This window comes from Apostichopus japonicus, chromosome 15 (assembly GCF_037975245.1).
Source record: "Apostichopus japonicus isolate 1M-3 chromosome 15, ASM3797524v1, whole genome shotgun sequence".
In the NCBI taxonomy this organism is placed as follows: Eukaryota; Metazoa; Echinodermata; class Holothuroidea; order Aspidochirotida; family Stichopodidae; genus Apostichopus; species Apostichopus japonicus.
In genome coordinates this window covers 1,269,073-1,291,392 of record NC_092575.1, presented here as the reverse complement: position 1 = coordinate 1,291,392, position 22,320 = coordinate 1,269,073, and the positions used below count along the sequence as shown (strand labels likewise).

The 22,320-nt window shown below is 37.0% G+C and overlaps 1 protein-coding gene across 5 annotated transcripts in view; it reads right to left on the bottom strand.

The window, feature by feature from the left end:
- Window positions 1–17,369, bottom strand: part of LOC139980590 (uncharacterized) — a 91,380-nt gene extending 74,011 nt beyond the window's left edge. The window contains exons 1-4 of one of the 5 annotated variants that reach the window (XM_071992336.1): window positions 17,258–17,369; window positions 16,732–16,933; window positions 13,060–13,193; window positions 1,558–1,704 (exon numbers count right to left, since the gene is read on the bottom strand). In XM_071992336.1, the coding sequence (XP_071848437.1) occupies window positions 1,558–1,686 (129 nt within the window). In that variant the 5' untranslated portion in view covers window positions 1,687–1,704; window positions 13,060–13,193; window positions 16,732–16,933; window positions 17,258–17,369. Of the gene's footprint in view, window positions 1–1,557; window positions 1,705–5,363; window positions 5,904–13,059; window positions 13,517–16,731; window positions 16,934–17,257 lie in introns of those variants that run through there. The other 4 variants (XM_071992337.1, XM_071992340.1, XM_071992335.1 and 1 more) reach the window with 4 other exon arrangements.
- Window positions 17,370–22,320: the final 4,951 nt, after the last annotated feature.

The following is a 22,320-nucleotide window of genomic DNA, read 5'->3' as shown; positions in this document are numbered from 1 at the left end:
AAAAATGTATAGTCCATGGCTAGCCCTGTGGAAAACTCACAACATGGATCACCAAGGAAAAAGATTGGCAAGCAGGCATGAATTATATTATATTATTACATTCTGTATTTCTTAAAAATAGGAGTACAGTTGGTAAATTGTTGTGTTAAAAGTAAGTGGGCCTGATGTTTCGATCAGCCTCTGAAGAAGGTCCTGCTAGCATCAAAACGTCAGACTAACTTACTTTTGCACATTCTCTAACACAGGCTCTTTGGTGGATAAGCAGTTTGCTAACAGTTTTTGTTTTGTTTTATTTTGGTAAATTGCTATCTACGTAATGTAAATCTCAAAGATTTCTAACTAAATAAGACACAGAGGTATCCTAGAACCCTAAAGCCTAGAATGTGGTTTGAGCAGAACAATCCTACGTTTCTATCCAACGCAAAATAAAAAACATCTTTTAAATCTTCAAGTCTTTCTCAGCTACTAGAATTTCTCGGAATTAGAGTTCAATCCCCACTTCTGATTGATTTGATGATCTTTCAAGCATCGCATGATTGAAGTCCTTACCAGGAATTAGGAGTCAGTTAATATTTGTCCCTCAATAGGGTTAAAGAGATATCGAATTAACAAGAAGAAAAAAGAAAAAAAATTCCAGTCACGGTAATTTCAACTAAGGTATAAATCAACGTATCTTGAAAATGGGATTCTATCAAACGTCTATTCCCTTGGAAATGCGATAGTTAATAGACCCATGAATGTTCATGCGAGGGACTTCGACGATGAGTTTCTAGTGCGTCAGAACTATCGTTTGTAAACGTCATCGCTGGGAGTATGATGCTGGCTTACAGAATGCATCACACCGTGGATTCAAGGTAAAACTTTAAGCCAATTTTCAAGGATATACACTACAGTCAACTCAATATATCTTACCTTTTGGAATATTTATTGCATTATGTGGTTAAATGGATTTGAATTACAGGAATTGGGAACTGGAAAACTTCCAAGTTCAAAATGAAAGATTATCTTTAAACTTTTTCCTTTAACTGATTTTCTAACTCTATACAACCACTCCAACACACTAAGAGAGAGCACTTTTACATCAATTGCAATGGAACCAAATAGTTGCTTTTTAGTACAACAGTAGTATCCACTAGCGCATATGGCAGATAAAATTTATGGTATGCTGATAACCAAACCCTACCATCCAGCCAGTATTTGGCCACAAATTTCCTGCATGATAAAAGAGTTTAGAATTTAAAAAAAAAAAAAAAGGTTCTATCCTAGTGATTTAAATTTACTTCAAGTTAATAACAAACCAAATTTTATTACCTTTCTGCTCTTACGGTTGTATGTTCTTGAAACCCCGTCTGGGAAACAAAAGTCTGTAGTCCTAATCGGATGGAATCACTAATATTTAATGATAGTGATTTAATACTGCTACTTCAGCGAAAGAGTCATAGGTGTAAGAATGTACAGAGCATGGATTAACTGCAATCATATTTGTAGAAGAGTTTCGACAATTCAACTCCTAAAATTTACTTTGTAATTGACTTTCATTATTTGTTTTGTACGTACCATTGCTCCCAGCTGTCCTTCAGTGAGTCCATCCAGGGACCCTCCTCCAGTGAGTCCATCCAGGGACCCTCCTCCAGGAGTACTCGTTCTACGTGAACTCAACAATAGTCCACTTCCTGTTTCACCCATCTTACTCAATAGTAAGCTCTATAGAGACAAAAAGATATATCATTGGGCAATACAGGAAACTGCATATTGCGTTGACCTAGTAGAAAGGATGTATTTCAAACTAACAGTACATGTAGCATGCATATATATATGTAGGATTTCCAATGTATAGAAAACTGAATTTATTCCTGGTAACATTGCTACAATATTAGGTATTGGTGGTGGGTGTACACGTATAAATAAGCTACTGATGTACTGTACATATTAACCCATATAGTATTTAAAGGCAATTTTACTTAAAGGTAAAAATAATTTTGTTGCAAAGCTTTACATACAAGTACTTACTGTGTAGTTACATCACCAATACCAAGTATGAACTCAATCGGACATGTATGAATGAGGAGATATTGACATTTCAAGAATTTACGTTAAGCCCTGCCCATTTATATTAATATTCATGAGAAGGGACCAACAAACAATAGGGCACATCTACACCTCATGGGCCATCTACCTACCAAGGATGACATTGATTCAACTTGCGGATGAGATATCATGTTTACAAGCTAGCCATCACATACACATACACACACATACACACAACGATTGAAAAGGTTACTAAGCCTTTGGAATTGTAACCAAAATTGTTCCAAGTCTTGAAGAAGATCAAGATCATCAACAAACCTTGAGTTTAATTTCTGGTGAATTCCACACCTGCGCCACCCCTTTTCACTTTCCCCAACTCTCACACCAGGCCTAGAACCAATAGCCACTCTTCCCTCTGTATTCCTCTTTCTGTTAACTATCAGTCACTAGAAGTTGACCTCCCAAACATAAGAAAGCTAGCTATGACTGGAGAGTATACATCTTTTGCTCCCCTCCCCCTCCCCTTTTCACCTAGCTTCTGCACTCTCACACCACCATCAGCCCTACCCAACAGCCACCCTGCCCTCTGTCTCACTCTCTCTCTGTAAACTTTCAGTCACTAAAAGTTCCTTCCAAATAAAAAAAAGTGCAACAATATTTAACATATATTGTATCTCTCAATATTCATCTCGAGAACATGGCTTCTACAAATATCACCCTCAGACTATTACCTTACACTTTTCACTGTTTCTTTAAACCATTAAGCCCTTAAGGCTTCACAGTACATCACTATATAAAATAAAAACATCCCCTGCGGGAAAAGGCACAATGACACCCACCTACCGATCATTTTATTATCTAATATATCTCTCTCTTAGAACATTCAATTCAATTCATATTCCTGTTTGTCTTTGTTTTCATTCAAACTCTCATACTAGGGATGTACTTGATCAATGGACAGGAAGCATGCACCTGAGTTAAATCCTATTATGTCCTTCGTTCCTCGCATCCTGTCGCACCTGAAAAAGCATCTTCCCGGATGAGGGACCCATCTGATCTCACATAGAAACGTTGGACATACTGTATGTGTCGACAGTCTCAGATTTATTAAGCAATTTTAACCAAGTGCTGGTTTATTAGATACTACTGTATGTCAAGTACAAGATTTATGTGGAGTTTCGTTCAAAACGTGACTGAAGCTGTAGTAGTACAGCATGGCTAGGCAAACATATATTTACCATTTGTGGGTTAGAAATCAACAAAGCAAATTTTTAATCCGGAAATGTGAATGTGAATGCATTAAACAAATTTTGAACTTCCATCGTTTTTAATTTATGTAAAATCTTTATCAATTCAAGCCCAATTAAGGACTGACTTTAAGCAGAAGAATAGGTGAAACAAAACAAAAGTGTTAAATTGAGGACTGATTAATTTACTGTACCTCAATAACAGATTCTTGAGTGCCAAAAAATGCATATATTCCTTCTTCAATAATGATGTACTTTATAGACTAAAATGTAAAATGTTTACCTGAATTGCTTATAACCATGCAGTCTGCCATTTTGATTTTTGAAATATCACAAGTGATAATACTGAATATGTTACATCTATCTATTCACTTCATAGTATATATTATACATGCTGTTGATAAATACCCAAAAGTCCCACAGACAATCTTGAGGTCACACATACAACGTTAAAATAAGAAGGATTTTTCAACAACGGCGATACAAAACAGTAGACAGAAACTGAAATTAATTCGTCGGCCCTTCCAAGAGGATAATGAGACAAGTAATTCTGTTAATCACCATTCAAATGAGGTATTGCACTGTTCTGTTTTCATAACAATGACAGCTTTCTCCATAGTTGAGGATAACTGAGTTAACTAAATGCCTGAAGACTCAAAATGAAGTTAATCATGTTAGAAACATTTGTGGGGAACAATTTATAGAAATTTGAAGCCAGAGTAAGTTACTACTACTGTATAATGACTGACTGACTGACTTAACTGGACTGAGAGACAAGACTGACTTGAATGGACTGACAGGTTTAACTGGACTGACTATAAACTTAATTGGACTGACTGACTTAATTGGACTGAGAATCATGACTGACTTAACTGGACTGAGAGACAAGACTGACTCGATTGGACTGACAGGTTTAACTGGACTAACTAACTTAATTGGACTGACTTAACTGGACTGAGAATCATGACTGACATAACTGGACTGAGGGACATGACTGACTTGATTGGACTGACAGGCTTAACTGGACTGACTAACTTAATTGGACTGACTGACTTAACTGGACTGAGAATCATGACTGACTTAACTGACTGAGAGACTGACTCGAATGGACTGACAGGTTTAACTGGACTAACTAACTTAATTGGACTGACTGACTGACTTAACTGAGAATCATGACTGACATAACTGGACTGAGGAACATGACTTACTTGATTGGACTGACAGGCTTAACTGGACTGACTAACTTAATTGGACTGACTGACTGACTGACTTAACTGAAAATCATGACTGACTTAACTGGACTGAGACATGGCTGACTTGATTGGACTGACAGGTTTATCTGGACTCAATTGGAATGACTGATTGACTTCACTGGACTGAGAATCACGACTGACTTAACTGGACTGAGAGACATGACTGGCTTGATTGGACTGACAGGTTTAACTGGACTGACTACCTTAATTGGACTGCCTGACTAAATAAGGCTGAGTTACTAATTGACTAACTTAATTGGACTGAGTGACTAATTAACTTAATTGGTGACTGACTAACTTTCTTTGAATGACTGACTAACTGACCAATGGACTGACTAACTGACCAATGGACTGACTGAAAAACTTTCTGATAAATGGCACTTTAACTAGCTGATCAATTTAATTAAATAGTAAACAATTGAATGAATGTCTCAGTAAGCAAAGATGCCTTGAGAGGGACACTACTAATTGTCAAAGTCTGAGCCTGGGTGATCATTATTTGACTTCTAGCAAGTTTGTCCCAAAATCTCACTTACAATAAGGCTGGATATTATTGCATCGATCTCCCGCCCGTGAAAGCTACATACAGGCTGTATCATCGTAATTAACAGTGAATGTTTTTCATTTGAGATGCAATGACATGGACCCTCTCAGGATTTTAAAGTACATTAGTGTAATTAATATTAAACATTAACTATAGAAAGCTCATCATAAGTAGAGTAATGCACTAGTGTACTTGCTTAGCAACAGGCATTAAATGGCAAACACAGCCTGCTAGATACTGTAAAACTATATACACGTTTGTCCCAGCTCAGTAATATATACACACATTTACCTTCACAATGTACTTTCAAACAGATATCCAGGCTGCAGTTCCAGAGAACTTAACTTCCTACTATAGTACGAAGCAAAGCAGACAAAAACACAGACTCACTGATACCCAAACAACTATACAAAACTCCAAAGTTGAATTTACTGATCGAGTTGAAGATCATGTGCATGCTGAAATTTCCCACTAGCACATAAAATGACAGAACTCGACACGGTCTGTGAATCCAAACAAACAAACAATAATACTATGTAACGAACGAATGGATGGATCATCTTCCCAAGCTCACAAAATGGAAAAGAGATAATCACACTTGAAAATTTGTAATTTTAGAAACACCAAACCAATGTGTATCTGGTTGTCCCTAGTCTTCAAACGTTTCGCAGTGAGTGATATTTTCACTGCCAGCAACTTTTCACCTCAATTCGAGCCCACGTACGTCCGACGGCGACATGATAAAAAGGATCTCGGTTTCCAGAGGAAGCGTGTAGGTAGTTTCAGAGTTGAATTGATGATAATGGCATTGAAATAAGTGGAAATGATAGGAAATCCTGTACATTACCCAAACCAGACATCTGACAAAATAATTCACTAGATTGGACAATGGGGTGAACTTAAAGGGACAGTCTCCAGTGTTGACCTCAGAGCAGGCTAGATCTATGTTAATATGGCCACACCATGCTGCTGTATACGTTACCTTGCACTTTTGCTAGCATTTTATTTTATTTTATTTTGCTAGCATTTTATTTTATTTAATTTAATTTTTTTACAAAATGGAAAAGAGATAATCACACTTGAAAATTTGTAATTCTAGAAACATTTTATTTTATTTTATTTTGCTAGCATTTTATTTTATTTTATTTTATTTTTTTACAAAATGGAAAAGAGATAATCACACTTGAAAATTTGTAATTCTAGAAACACAAAACCAATGTGTATCTGGTTGTCCCTAGTCTTTGAGACGTTTCGCAGTGAGTGATATTTTCACTGCCAGCAACTTTTCACCTCAATTCGAGCCCACGTACGTTCGACGGCGACATAATATGGCCACACCATGCTGCTGTATACGTTACCTTGCACTTTTGCTAGCATTTTACTCGCAAAGTCTGGAAATTGTTATTTCATTTTACTTCTGTTACAGCTTGGGGAGAAAGGTTTTACAAAATTTATAGTAATTTTCATTTGTGACACAGCTGTAGATCTAGGATAGTGATATTCAATAAAAGTGATATTCAAAAAAGTGATTTACCATCGAGCAATGTTCTCTTTTCCTTTCGTTTCTGTTTAAGTTTTCTTTATAGCTGTCCTTTTAATGGCGAGGTGGAAAAACCTTCACACAGTCACACAAGTTATATAAGGATAGCAACATACTGACTGTCCCTTTAATGGCGAGGTGGTAAAACCTTCACACAGTCACACTAGTTATGAGGATAGCAACATGCTGACTGTATTAAGCAGACACTAAAGGTCATCTTTATTATTACAGAATTCCACAAACTTCCAAAAGTACATAATATTCCATCATCCATATGGTCATTTTAATATCTTAAATCAGAGATTAACACAAACACCGATAGACACAGAATGCGGTCCCTGTACGAAAATGAATTACTCTTTGAAGTCAAGCATAAATATTCATGACCCTATCTGAATATTCAATCCCGGCAATTAAAATTTGTCTTCCACATAAAACTTATTCACACAAAACTGGTCCACATAAAATTATCCACATTAGAAAAAGAAAGCTGACCTACCCTACAAATTGTTGTCAAAACAAAGTCCGGAACAGATTATGGTTTAATGTTCCTACCATATTTTGTTTTCTTAAAAAAGTCATACTGTGATTGGATTTGCATCTAATTCACAGATTGTGGTTCACCAACAGTATCACCAAAGTGTTTGAACCAAATTGCAATATATGTGGTGCAATTTGTCGCTAGGCAACAAGAATTTTCCTACCTATGAAATGGTCTTTTAGCTTGTTATTTCAATTTATTGCTGTTAAAATCATTTTAAATATCATTTAAAAAGTCATTAAAATATCAAAAATCATTAAAAAAAAATTTTACAGATAAAATAGGGTGACAGAAACATTGCAATTAAACTTAAGCTGAACTAGGACTTTGAAAATGAACAAAGCAAGATGTTGGCACAAGGTGACCCAATTTGTCTACTATGTCACTGACAGTAGATAGGACTAAATATATGTTTCTCCACATCCACCCCACCCCTTTTATTTTCATTTTCTTTCTTTGCTGATAAGCAAACAGGTGGGTTTATTTAGATGTCCTTCAAATAAATACAAAAAAAATTAAATAATTATAGGGAGAAGAAAAGTTACTCCTTCCTTTTACCTATCCTACAAACATAGTTGTAAAAGTATTTCTTTAAATGGCAGGTAATTACAAAGAATGTCTTGAAAACATGTGACACATGACTGATTACAATGTTCATTCACATTCATAAACATTACCTAGCTGTAACCTTTGTGTTGTTTATCCTTCTACTATTTGATCACTATTGTCAAACAGACAATGAACTTTAGCACTTGGAGCAGATTATTGCAAACACATAACTTGATATTGATGTACAGTAGTTAAAAAAATGTGCAGGAAGATTTACCAGTATTAAAAATATAGTTGGTAAACCACCTAAATTTTAATGCTAATCAGGACTCTACTATTTATGATGCAACACTCAACAATACCAAATAAAATAACACACCTTTTATCCTCCCACCCCCCCCCCCCCAAACATCCCCTGTAATCATGCAGCAGAACAAATCAGTTATTATTCAATACCAATGGTGCATTACAACATCTTACACCTTTTTAAAACAGTTTTGAATTATTCATACTCCTCTCTTTCCTTCCCTACCTCTTTCAGACCCTCCCCTGACACACTCCATCCTCCCCTACCTCCTTTGACCCCCTCCTTCCTTTGACCTCCTCCCCAATCATCAAACTCTGATTAAACCACTATATGGGTCAAGACCCTTCTCTCGTTGCTGACCAAGTTTAAGCCATCTCCATGTGTACCTGAAATCTAAATGGAATTCAGCAAGTTTAGAAGAAGTTACACAAATGTTAGACCCTATACTGAGAATTTCATCATAATTACTTCAACAATCGTCTTTACTAGGTGATGTAGGTGAGAGGGTAGCATTAATAACACCAGCCAGCAACAGTAAACAATGGTTGCCAAGCAGCAAACTACAGCGGCTATATATATATCAAGAAAGCCACAAACATGTGGTCTCTTAAAGGGTGTGAAGACTCGCACAAATAGAAATGTCTAATGCCGGTAATCTGACCTAGTTTCAAAAGAGGTGTAACAGAAGTGTTAGACACTGGTCAACATCGATCCCAGAAAATAAACAAACAGATTGCTACCATCAGTAATTAGACACTAATGTACAGTCAGTACATACAGCTGCGGTCAATACCCACAGCACAGTGTATAACAATACAGCGATGGACATCTCAGGTCCAGCTAAAGATAACAGGTATCACGTTTCATTACTGTCTGCATTAGCGACAAGAGAAAAACTTCACTTGCAAGCAACGGAAAGTTAACTTTTTAAAGATGGCGGCACGCTGTTCGAGGCGAGTCTTCAATGTCTTTAAGCTGACTTTTGAATTCACTTTTCCCGCTATCTTTAGTAAAGTTTGATACCGAGATAAAGAGTTCCTAGCCACATAATTAGATGAAAGATAGGTGTGTTACCTCTTACAAAGTGCTGTATAAAGTGAATAGGTATTTCGAGTACAGGAGATCATGTGATTTCTTTTTTCCATTCCATTTTGTAGCTCAATCTGCCATCTGCACAGTGGCGTCACCAGACTTTTCAGTCTGGGGGGGCACAGGGGGGGCACCAGCATTTGATGGGGGGCACTTAGGTGGATACGGATTAACGTCCTGGGGAGGGGTCTAAGGGGAGGGGGTGCCCCTCCAGGCGCGGCGGAACGGGAAAATTATTGGGGGGGGGACTAATGTGTAGAGACTATCTAAGCGGAGCGCCACCATCGGTTGGCGCGGAGCGTACAAGAAAATTTTGGGTTTTTTAAACCCCCAGATGGCCGGAAACGGCACTTCCCGAGTGTTTTATGCTGCGAATACCTAGCCCTAAAATATGGGTCTCAAGCCTGCAATTTCTCAGATTGCAAGCCCCCCCGGTTCCGCCGCCACTGCCCCCCCCCCTCCCCTTTGGAAAATTTTCGCATACGGAGGATGGGCTAGATGCAAAATGCTGCCACATTTGATGCTAAATTCGATCTGAAGATATCTCCAGAAATTGCTCTTTTTGAGGTAATGATTTTAACAAGGCGCAGAATTTTGCGGAGGATATGAACCACATGCTGTCGATATTATGCCTAACCCTATCAATAGAAGCTACATTTGTTGAATTAATGTGTGCATGACCCCGACTCCTTTCTTGTCCTTCTCGTTTTCGCACATTATCTATTAAGATGTAACAGGTTCCAGCATCGTTATTGGCTCCTATCAGGGATCTCACCATGCAATCCAAAGTTTGATCACACATCGAGTATGGCTCAGTATGCAGGTGTGAACATTCGCCATTTGTTCCTACAAGCATCTGACCTCAAATGACCTCTGCACCCCTTACACAACAGGGTTAATATATGGGTCCACAAATATAGGCAAGTATGGTGCCTGCGGACCCTCACATTCTCACATTTCGTCAGCTCCTAACCTGTCAACCTCAGACCAAGGCAACATATTGCAGTACCCTCCCTTCTCACAGTCATGTAGCTCGCGAAGCGGACTTGTATATCCGCTGGTATGGCGTGAGCACTGACACATTCAATGTAAATATCGACACCTGTTGTGATGGCGCGGGTTACGACTTCGATACCCGACGTTCAAGGATAAACTTGTTAATTTTTTCGCAGCTCATTTGAAGAAAATACGAATTACTGTGCTTCTTTGTCCTTATGAAAAACCAACTCAGATGATGGGAGTTGAATATAACAAAATATATATATATTTTTTTACCAACCCAAATCTCAGATGGGGGGGCACCCGGGGGGCACTAGGTTTTCCAGGGGGGGCACGTGCCCCCCCTGGCCCCCCCTTGGCGACGCCACTGCATCTGCATATTACACTTTGGAATTGTGTGCCTCGATTTACACGTCTGGGAAAATCTCTCTGCGATATTCATGAAGAAAATATATCAAAGGAATAAATTGAGTTTTTTCAATAAAAATCAGAAAATTTGATATTTTTGTATCTATGTTTTAACTCAAATTGATGTGGCAAGATCTGAGATAGAAAGTCCATTTTTGTTTCATTAAAGACAGATTTTATGTTTTGAAGTTCAAATACAAACAACCCTGGATATGCATCTCACCTGGAGAAAACTCTCATTTATCTGACCAATCAAAACACAGGCAAAACTTATCCAACAAAGTAACTTTATTGTTCTCATTTGAGATCTGTTTTTCCAATTATATAATATAAGTATCAAAAGAATAAAAGAGCAACTTTCAAATCCCCCCAAAAATATTTTCATAGATTATTGAAAAATATTTATAGTCTCTGTGGAATTTCACAACTGTAGGTACATATAAAAGTGTATAACAGCTTACAGGTGGTGCGGAATGATCTGGTGGTCAATGCACTTTTGGAGTATGAAAGTTATCACAGATGGCCACAAAATAATATCCAAGAGGGAGCTCTTGTGGTCAGTTTGTACTTGTATTCTAGTAATCATACTGGTACTCACCCTCATGGGTTAATATTACTCTTACCTGATTGTACAAGTTACTAATCTAAAATCCATTGCTAAATGTATTCTCCAATCTATGTAGTTATTTTGAGAAATATTACAATGAAAAATGAAAACAATTTTTCAACTGGACTGTCTGAAGGTTCTGATTATAGCCCAAAAGGTACACTAAACACTACCATTTGACCGCTGTCCAGACAGGTTCAGTGAGACTAAATATGCTAATCTGTAACCACAAGCAATGGTTGAACTCTGAATGTGTATTTCACTAAAATACTACATTTGATGATAGGATTCAGAAAAATAATTAATTTTAAATGTTAGCATTTACTGTAAAGCAAGTCTGGAGTAGGAATCTGGAGTCAAGATTCCAGAATATTATGACTGCTTCCTCTATCTTGGTCATACATTTTACATGGATTAATTCATTTCTAGTCAATTTTGTTGGTGATGGTGGTGGGGGGGGGGGATGAGGGTAGGGTCAAAAGAAAGGGGTGAAGAAGGATGTAAGAGATCACATAAGGGGTCACATGTGAGTGAACTGACATTTTGCCATCACAAGGTTCATGACCACTGTGTATAACTTGATATGAAAGGACATTTTATTAGTAACTTTCATCCTTTTCATATTACACAATACATACAGTATCTTAAAGACACAGATCTCTATTAAACCAGCAAAGCAAAAATCCACTGTAATAAGACACTTTTATGGAACAGAACAAAACTAAGAGCTAGAAATTTGAAATATAGCCATCAATATGAATTGTAAAGTTAAAGTTTACTCAGCTCGTTGCCATAGCAATAAGAAACCACAAATCTAACAATGTTGAGACCACACAATGATATTAATTTATAGCCCAGTCAATGTTATGAACTTTATTATAGTTCATATTTGGATTTTTAATATTTTTGCTGCAATACTTAACGATGCAGTGAATCTTGAAGGTGATATTAGTAAGTAATGAAGTGCATAGAAATAGCCACGTAGAAAATGAAACAGGAACAGCTTTGCCTTTCTAGGGGTGGCACAGCAATCTTGTAAAGAATAAAGTGCACAGAACTCAAGCCATATTGGGGTTAAGTGATCCATGGATAAATCCACAGGTGCCTGGATTAACCCTGGGAGTCCGAAATGATAAGCCCTTGCAAAACTTTAAGTGGTTTTAATTATTATGCGAAAAACATTATACCTGTGCAGTATTGAAAGTAGACAGATCTTTGGACACTCCAGTGTAGGTGAAGAGGGCCCAGCTATTGATATATGCTTCTGCACATATCGATCTACAGTTTTCCTATTAGCAATGGGCGGGGAGGGGGCTGGGAGGGGGTGGGGGAGGAGGCGGCGGGAAATGTGAGGAGACAAATTCACTCTCGTCACTCAACAATTTAGCTTTCAGGTTATATGAAACCCTAATTAGGCTGTAGTCTGTAGTGTAAATTTTGAATTGGTGTTTTACATTGTTTAAACATATTAGTATTAAACGAAATTAAGAAAATCTGTCTGTGAGGCAGTTACTGTTCGTGTAACCGCAGGCACAAAGCAGCAATATGAATTTGACAAACACTAGAAAGGAAAGTCTTCAATTTTAGACAGAGAATGTGCCTGCTAATGCTGAATCTGTTAACCAATATTTGAGACAATTTGACTTAAAAAGTATCAACTTGCTATTCTGAATTGCTACTGAATGGAAAATAACCACACCTTACTTTTGAAAGCAAGCGGGGCTTGAACTCTGGACATTGTAGAACTTACAAATTAGTTTCATGACTTTCAAAAGAGTTAAAACAGCTGCTGTTATTATTCCTTCATTAAGTCGCTAGTGTCATCTTTGACCACTTGCATTGCTGTTTTCAATCTACAGATCACATTAATTTATGCTAACTTTCATGACACACCAACCACAAATCACACTATAAGATCAATTCATACTGAAACTATTTATTACTTACCGATAAATTTCTGAACCTCCAAACTGCCAAGAGTGTTTCTGAAGTGACTTCAAAAGGAGGGTTAAACCTTGGTGACTGGGTAAGCCCCAAACATCCTCACCTCGTTGATACTTCCAATCATTGTGTCCTGATATCTGGTAATAACAACCAAAGAAAGCAGGCATTTAAAGTTAGACATCTCTCTCTTTCAACAGACCCTTGTTATCATCTTAATAACATTCCTGCTTGTCCTAACTGTAAACTGTTATGTGCTATAATCCTTAATCTTGTTTGTCTATAACAGTTTAAATCCATTGATTGAACTCCAATATATCTTTAACAGTCTTTTCATGCTCCGGTCTATGCTGATGCAGAAATCCCTTCTCTCCCTGGACGTGATTCATTCCAAATAAATAAATTACACCGGCTTTTACAACCAGACTTCAATAGACTGACATGGCTTGTGACAAGATCAGAACAAAAACTGCTAGTGTATGTATTGATGTACTCATTGATTTTATTTACTGAAGGCAGCTTAAAGGACTCTCCGTTTATCAGAACTCATTGCCAGTCATTGGTAGAGTTGGTAGGTATGTGTGTATGCCCACAGATTTCAAACTGAAGGCAGCTTAAAGGACTCTCCGTTTATCATGTTGTTGGGTCTGTGTTTATCCCCACAGATTCTAGATGGCTAGACAGAAAATTTATGGTGGACTATCCCAAAATTCTTTCCCTTGTTTTTTTGTCTTTTTTACTCTGTAGTTATGTTTTACAAAAATCTTGAATAAAACACCTCACAGCTCTTCCTACTACTACAATCTACGAAGGTCATGTACAAACCATGTATAACACATGCTTGTAGATTGTTTTCTTTTTATATGTACCACTTTGGTGAAATATAAGACTGTTTGGGATTTGAAAATTGCAGTTGCAAGTTTACAAAATAATGTTGGTCATTTGAAGGTTAATATCTGAGGGAAGATTTAACCCCTACCCTTTCTCGAGCTCAGTGATAAATGAACTCTTATTGCATTGCATATGTAGACATTCACTACAATGACGATTTATTAATACTTAAATGATACTTTGATACCAATTGCTAAACAGGTATAGACAAGGACCCACTAGCAGTAGTTTGCTGGCATCATCCCCTGGCAGTCTCCCCTATTCTGTCCCTTCCCTATCCCACCACCCCTCCCTCAACCCTCAACCCTCCTCCCCAACACCTCACCCTTCCTTCTCAAGCTTTCGTCAGCTCTTTTTGCCAGATTAATCATTCGCTATCCTCACTTTTGCATTTTTGTTGTATCCATGGTTATAATTCCTGACTTGAGCTTGTCTTTTTGTTAACTAGTCGTTATGTTTGCACAGACCAATATAGGAATATATGTTGAATTGGGCAAATTAGCAACAGATTAGGCTTTGCTTTATCTCTAATTCACAGAGTCAAGTTAATATGTATTACCAAAGAACTCTCAAGTAAAACTTTCGGCACTGATCACCTGATCGGCTAAATGCATTATAAACTGTAAACAGGAAACAAAACGAAACTTAGGCATTTAAATAGTTGACCTAGAATCCTGGTAACTAAACGGAAATGCAGAAGCCAACCATAGGAACACAGTTCATAATATATTAATGTTATAAGAATGAGGGCATTCAAATGAAGCATGAACACAGAGTCAGTTGGTAGGGATTAGATTGAAATATGGAAGGAAAGGGACAAAGGGTTTGGGAAGGGTCAGATTGGAGAATGGAGGAAAGGGTTTGGGAGGGGTTAGATTGGAAAACGGAGGGTAAGGGTTTTGGAAGGGGCTATTAGGAGTAGATTGGGATGAGTAAGGTTGGGAGGGGTTGTAATGGACAGATTAGAGAGTGGAAGACATTGGTAGTTGTTAATAGGGGACAGACTGGAAAGGGAGTAGTTTGGGAGAGGTTGATAGGGGTAGATTGAAGAGGGGTGGACTTCGCAAGGGGTTGAAACAGGGAAAATTGTAGAAGGTAGGCAGTGTCAAACTAGCTCTATCTTTCACTGATAAGATTCATAACCATTTAATGTCACTCTCCTGATACATTGTAAAATTTATACACCCAGCATCCATTTAGTTTTGGTATAGATTACTTTTGCCACCGCATTTTCTAGTGCAATGGCAGCATTAGAGTTACTTTTACATTACATATAATCCTATATAATTACAGAGGAAAACTGCAAACCCTCAAAATGCTTCTCTGTCCTTTTCATATACCACTATCTTGGTTCAGGTGAATTTTGCTAAATTCTTACTATTTTATACCATAATATCCAGACACTTTGGGATGGAAAATTGTAAACATCACTATTTTCGTAACAGACATCTTGTTTAGCAGGTCTGATGTAGTATCCCTTTAATGGTCCTGGGTAAATTTTCAGTATGTGTCTATGAAAGCTCAATAAATATTTAAGAAGGGTCTATATGAAACCAAACATACTCAAAGAATATAGTTTGTAGACTCTGAGCCTACAGTGTACATATTCAAATTAAAATCAATATTTAATTTCAGTGAGTAAATTCCCAACATTAATATAACTTTGTTATTCAGTTGCAAATTGTACATTAGATTATTTATAGCCTACACTTCCTTGAGACAATAAGAGAACGGTTTATTTACAGGCATATCATGTGTAAATGATTTTATCTCTACGTATCCAAACACTTTTTATTACAACTGCGACGTTATCACAGCGTGTGAGCTGGTGCGGTTAGACCTATCAGTACAAACAAATTTATTGGTAACCATGGTAACATTCTATACTGACAGCCAGCTAGTACCTATGAGTATTGGTCTCCTAACTGAATGATGGCACTTTTGAAGATATATATATACATGCTGTTGATAAACTTTAAGATACATCTTAAGTTTCCAAGTTATGCACTTTGTTGATATGTAAATCCTGGAAAATTGCCATAAGAAGCAATTGAGAGGGTCACATATGAGGGCAAAACTTGGATGTTTTGACTTTAACAGGAACAGGGAATTTAGAGTATAAAGTTGCCATATTTACCTGCAATTAAATTAAGATCAACTGTGTTAATTGACCCTAAATATGTTAGAAAGTATAAATAATGGTCAATCATGCTTAAACATCAACATTTATTTACAGTCACCCTCTTTTTAAAACATCAAGAAATCAAATATTATTATTATTTTTCTTTTTATTATAACTTTTTTATTACAAACAAAATTTATTATTAATAAATAATCATAAAATTAACTTGCAATAAAGTTACTTAACTGTCATAAATAGTATATATCTTTTTATTATTACAAATAAATTATTTTATTTTCATGCTACAACTAGGTGTATAAGTAGAATTATCCTGTTACGATGAAAAAGATTCACATTCCAAGGGGTCTAAAGTGCAATCGGTCTGAGGGTATTAATTTTACTATGTGTCTGTGTTTACAGCTCTTATTACCCACCGTACAGTTTAAGGAAGTTTGACATCATCATAAAGTCACTGCCCATGTGAGGCCTAGCATACCGAAAATTGGGGTAGGGAGGGGAAGGGGTTAAAGATAGGATTCCTTGTTATACTCATACACTGAAGCGGCTAGTATTGATAATTGACTTACCATGGTTGAATTGAGTGACATTTGTAAAACAAGCTGGTTTGGAAAAGCCGAATTAAATTTAAAGGAAAACAGTCTTACTTTTATTGCCAAGGGTTCCTCTTTCACCTTTTCTCTACGAAGAATGGGATGATTTTGTCCCCTTTATCTACCAGATAAGATTTATTCCAATTCACGTCTCAAATCCAAGGATGGAATCACAAGTTCCTTTCAGTACGACTCCACCTGATCGAATCTTCTGACAAACTGCTCCGCTTTGACTAACATCTCCTTTTACATTTATCTACAAAGAGGTAAAAAGAATTTAGAGTTTGGTTTATCTAGTTAAGGATGTAGATGTCACTTGAACACATTTTTTTTTACAGTTTGACCACCTATGAAAACTTTGTTTATACTCCTGAAAAGGGTCCACAACTCCCGGAGCCAATTTTATGCAAACCCGTTAATCCAAGTTAAAGGAAGTCCATTGAGGCACGCTGAGGATTATCTCTCAGTCAATATAATTAGAAGTGCCAAATCAGAGTAGAGACTCTAAATGGGTCGCTCAAGTGAAGACAGGATTACAAAACATTTCTTTCAGGTGGTGGAGGCATAAATGGGTACTAACGTGACAAAAGCTGGAAATCAGTGCTCAAGACATAAGTGGAGGAATTTATTCCGTCCGTGGCAAATGAGAGGATCCCTTTGCTGTGGTTATTTTCTCTCTTCACTGAAATTTGATGATGGTTAGATATATATCAAAGCTGAGCATTGAACACTTGATGAGTATCTTTGAGTATCTTGAGACAATGATACTTGTAAGCATTTGGAAGAAGATTTCAAGGATGAAAAAAAGATGGTGGTCCTGAAATTATATACCCAAAACAATCTCTCAAAAGAGACCTTAAAGTTGCACCCTGCAGCAGAAATGATCTGATCATGATCCAGAAGATGCATGACAAAATGACAGTTCAGTGGTGAATTGCAGACAGTTTGTTTTTAAAATTAAAGAAACATTTGAAAATTTGAATGTAAGCAGATCTGAGTTCAAAGCTTAAAAATGCTGTAACATTCATAGCTGACTAAAGTGTTAAATTTACACGTTGCCAGTTCTGACAGTGTAGATTTTTGTGTGAAGATAAGATTTATACTTGTTTGCATTACCAGGCTCTCAGGTCATTTCCTAAATACTTGAGAGAAGTTAACATTTACACTTTCCTGAGCTGTTAGCAAAATCAAACAGTTAGGAGGTACTTTGAAGACAGGACAATGGCCAGTTGCCCTCCTTCCGAATAAATACTCAAGGAACACTTCAATTGGACTTCAGATAGGCCATCAGCTGTAGTGACCATGGAAGCTTAAAGCCAATTGAAGATTCTGCTACTTTTTGGTTCTCTGCAAGTCAGTTGGATGGTAGAAGGATAGGCCTTTGACATCCTTAAAGGATTAAACAGAAAACAGTTTTAAAAAAAATATCAAGACATGCAAAACTATTGCCCCATGTAGGATTTAGCCAGGGATGCTGTCTTCAAGTTACTTGCAGCCACCCCCCCCCCCCCCCTCTTGTTTAAGTTTGCCCTTTGGTACCATATGTTAGTGAAAAGAATAAAATTATTATATTTTGTAAAGATAAGAACTTATATTAAACAAGAGGCCTGAAGACAGAACAGATGATGTTAGTACATTAAGCAAGGGGTTGCGAACATTTCTGGGATCAGGGGTACAAGCATGTGTACTGTTATGGGGGCTATCACTCCTTCAGAATAAAATAGGGGTAGAGCCAGCTCTTCCCCCCCCCCCCTCCCCACTGGCAGACAGAATATTGCTATGATCATTCTCTATTCTACTCAATATTCTCTGATTTGTTGGAATAAGTCTGTATGAATTAAGACTCATTTAATTGTTTCATAAAAAAAGGAACTAGTCACCTACTGCCAAACTCTGGTTTCTTTCCTGACATCTCCAAGGTTTTTCTCATTAACTAACCATTTTTCATGGAGCCTAGACATTTAATCCCTTCACTAGGAATAGCCCTTTTTTGGAAACTGTTGGTAATTTCACAGCAATTATTACTTCAAACGGGATAAAGGATGTCAATGATAGCTAGCTTTGCTTCAGTTTATTTGAAGGGACATTTTACACTAACACTACAATAAAAGTCCTGGCTGATTTATCAAGAAAACATGAAAAGTCTAACATTTCTAAAGTACATAGGCCTATAAAGGTTCATTGTGTTCTGAACAAACACTGGGTCTCATCCCACCCACTTGAGAATGGAGGAAACTGCAAACCCCACCAGCTACCAAACATTGGCAGGGTTCTTTTCTTTTTGCTCCTCCTCCACTTTTTGAACTACTGATATATCCCACAGCATTGATCCTTTGAATTGTCAAACAGATTGTTTGCCAGGCAATCAAGTGATCCTTTTTTTAGTTTAATATTCCATCATAATCATTTAACTAGGTCTTTCGTGTATGGAGACTATAAATTAACTATTGGTTCATACACATGATAAAATGGCCTTGCTGAAATTTGGTGGCCCAAAATGGACATTGGAAATAACATCAACAAAGTTATTGCTCAATGGAAATTTAGACAAATTTCAAGAAATAGTTTATTTCAAAGGACCACTTTTTATTTATTATTTCTGATGTTTCAACTGGGCCACTCTAGTACAGCACCTAAAGGAAAAATCTTTTTTCTGAGGAAGTGCTCTAATCAGACTGGTTTTGTGCCCCCTTCCCCCCATGCTCCTTCCTTCGATCCCATTACCTATTAATCCCCCTCACATTCCCTTCTCCCTCCTCATCCATTCTCCCCTACCTCAACATCAGGTAGGCTAATAAAGTTACAATAGCCCACTTTCATTGTTTGGGTTAAATAGCTTTATGTTAATATAACATTACCTTGTTGAAATTACTGCTCCCTGGCCAACTTCATGTATAGGCGTGTTTGCTAGCCCACAAAGATAAAAATAAAGGTTATGGCTAGTTATGTTCCACGTTAGACCTGATATATAGACTCCCTGTAAACTAAAACCATTAAGTTGCCAGCCGGGGCAGTAATTGGGCGTATGCAATTTTGTCAATACTAGGCCTAAGTATAAGTTAGGCCTAAGTGATTCATAACGTTTGGCTAACATTGGTGTCATTAACCTTACGTCTAACGTTAGGCTTTAGCCTATTTGGACAATTTTACCATTTTCAAAAATTGAGGAAACCCATAAATATGACACTTTGTTACCAAGACTTAATACCAGGCCTAAGTTAAGATGTTCTGTTTGAAGGTTTAGCTCCCAGTACTTCATTCATCCTGCACCCGAAGCTGGATAAAAGTCTTTTTCATAACCTGCTACTGGATGGTTTTGTCTGACGTTACTTGGTGTTGGTCTGGTACTATACTACTGGTACAGTGGTAGTGGTCACGGTAGAATGAAGTGACAGTCCGACTAAATAATCAATTGGTCGTGTCTATTGGCACGTGCACGTGCCAATAAGAACCGCTATTGTTACGTTGACGTACCAATAAGCATCGATATTCGCACGAACATGCTCGTGCTTATATAGACAGTGACTACGTGTATGTGGGTATAAGTAGCCATGTAGTGATTAGAAAAGCACTGCCAATAAACATTTATATTCGCACGAACGTGTTCGTATTGAGTAGGCGGGGAAGGTAAACCATGGCCCCAACACCAGTGTTGGGTGTGCACGGTCGATTTGCCCCCATCGCCCCCTCCCCTCAAGATTTTGGTCGATGAAAATTTGCTGATTCTCAAAAAATGGTTATCTTTTTCAAAATCAATAGCCAAATCTGTAAAATATGAGAGAAATCAGAGATGTGATCAATTCTGGGAAAATTCGGAGTAATAATTAAAGATTTTGTTGGAATATTTCAGAAAAGATTTGTTGCAAACTTTCTTAAAATGCGTAAGGAATATGATAAATTTAATTCATCTAGTCGCTTGTTTGCTGCTTCAACGGTTTTGGAATCCTTCATTACAAAAATAGATAAAGTATCCGCAGATATCCTTTTGAAATCCCCATAGTTATCAAATTCCTGTTCCATTGTCATGCACTGCTGTGTTATTGTCCATCGATGTCCTGTTCACCCCTCCCGGCCAGCACATATCAGGACAGTTCATTGGTTACATCAACCACAAGCGCTGATTGATCAAGTTACATGTGTGCAAATAGTCAATTGTATTCGCACGTATGGAAAGCCGTTTTAACATTTAATAAGGAATTTCAGATATCTCGAAATAATTTCAGATATCTCAAATTAAATTACAGATATCTCCAATTTATTTAAGATATCTACAAATAATTGCAGATATCTTAAAATCAATTTCAGATATCTCGAAATACAAGGGAATTTCAGATATCTGAAATTGAATTCGAGATATCTCGAATTCAATTGCAGATATCTCGAATTCAATTTCAGATATCTCGAATTCAATTTCAGATATCTCGAATTCAATTTCAGATATCTGAAATAGAATTTTAGATATCTCGAATTCAATTTCAGATATCTCGAATTCAATTTCGGATATCTCGAATTCAATTTCAGATATCTCGAATTCAATTTCAGATATCTCGAATTCAATTTCAGATATCTGAAATGAATTTCAGATATCTCGAATTCAATTACAGATATCTGAAAATACCCGATTAAATGTTAAAATGGCTTTCCATACGTGCCATTTTAACATTTAATCGGGAATTTCTGCATATGCATTACAGATATCTGGAATTCAATTGCAGATATCTCGAATTCAATTTCAGATATCTCGAATTAGATTTGCAGATATCTTGAATTCAATTTCAGATATCTCGAATTCAATTTCAGATATCTCGAATTCAATTTCAGATATCTCGAATTCAATTTCAGATATCTGAAATAGAATTTCAGATATCTCGAATTCAATTTCAGATATCTCGAATTCAATTTCAGATATCTCGAATTCAATTTCAGATATCTGAATTAGAATTTCAGATATCTCGAAATCTATAGTAGATATCTCGAATTCAATTTCAGATATCTGAAATAAAATTTCAGATATCTCGAATTCAATTTAAGATATCTCGAATTTAATTTTAGATATCTGAAATAGAATTTTAGATATCTAAAATAAGAAACAATTTAAGATATCTGAAATTCCCGATTAAATGTTAAAATGGCTTTCCATACGCACGACTACGTTCGTGCGAATAGCCACAACGTAATCAATTAGTTACAGACGGCTGGTACGTGCCGTTTCAAGAATAAACATCATTTCATACCAATTTCTTCAAAATAGAATTTCAATGGTCTTTAAAAATTTGTTCAAAACGGTGCGATTAGGCGTTAACTTTTATGATAAGAACGGTTTCAGCCCTGATCCTTGTATGCAAAGTAGCCTGAGCGAGACGATTTCGTTACAAGATCTTGTGCTAGATCTAGGTTAGTGTTACTGTTAGATGAAGATAATTACATGGGGTCGGAAAATGCAAGTTCGTATTAGAAGCGATCGTTTCTAACAGATACCAAACTTCATATCTCCAATTCGGTCAATAATCCACCCAATCCTCCCACCGCCTCCAGGGCAGCCTCTAATTCTTTCAAGCGAAGCACAAGCAACCCCTACCTTACTCTACGCCTTGAGGATGCGACTTTGCTGGAGATGGCGCTAGATAGTAACTATGCAGTGGG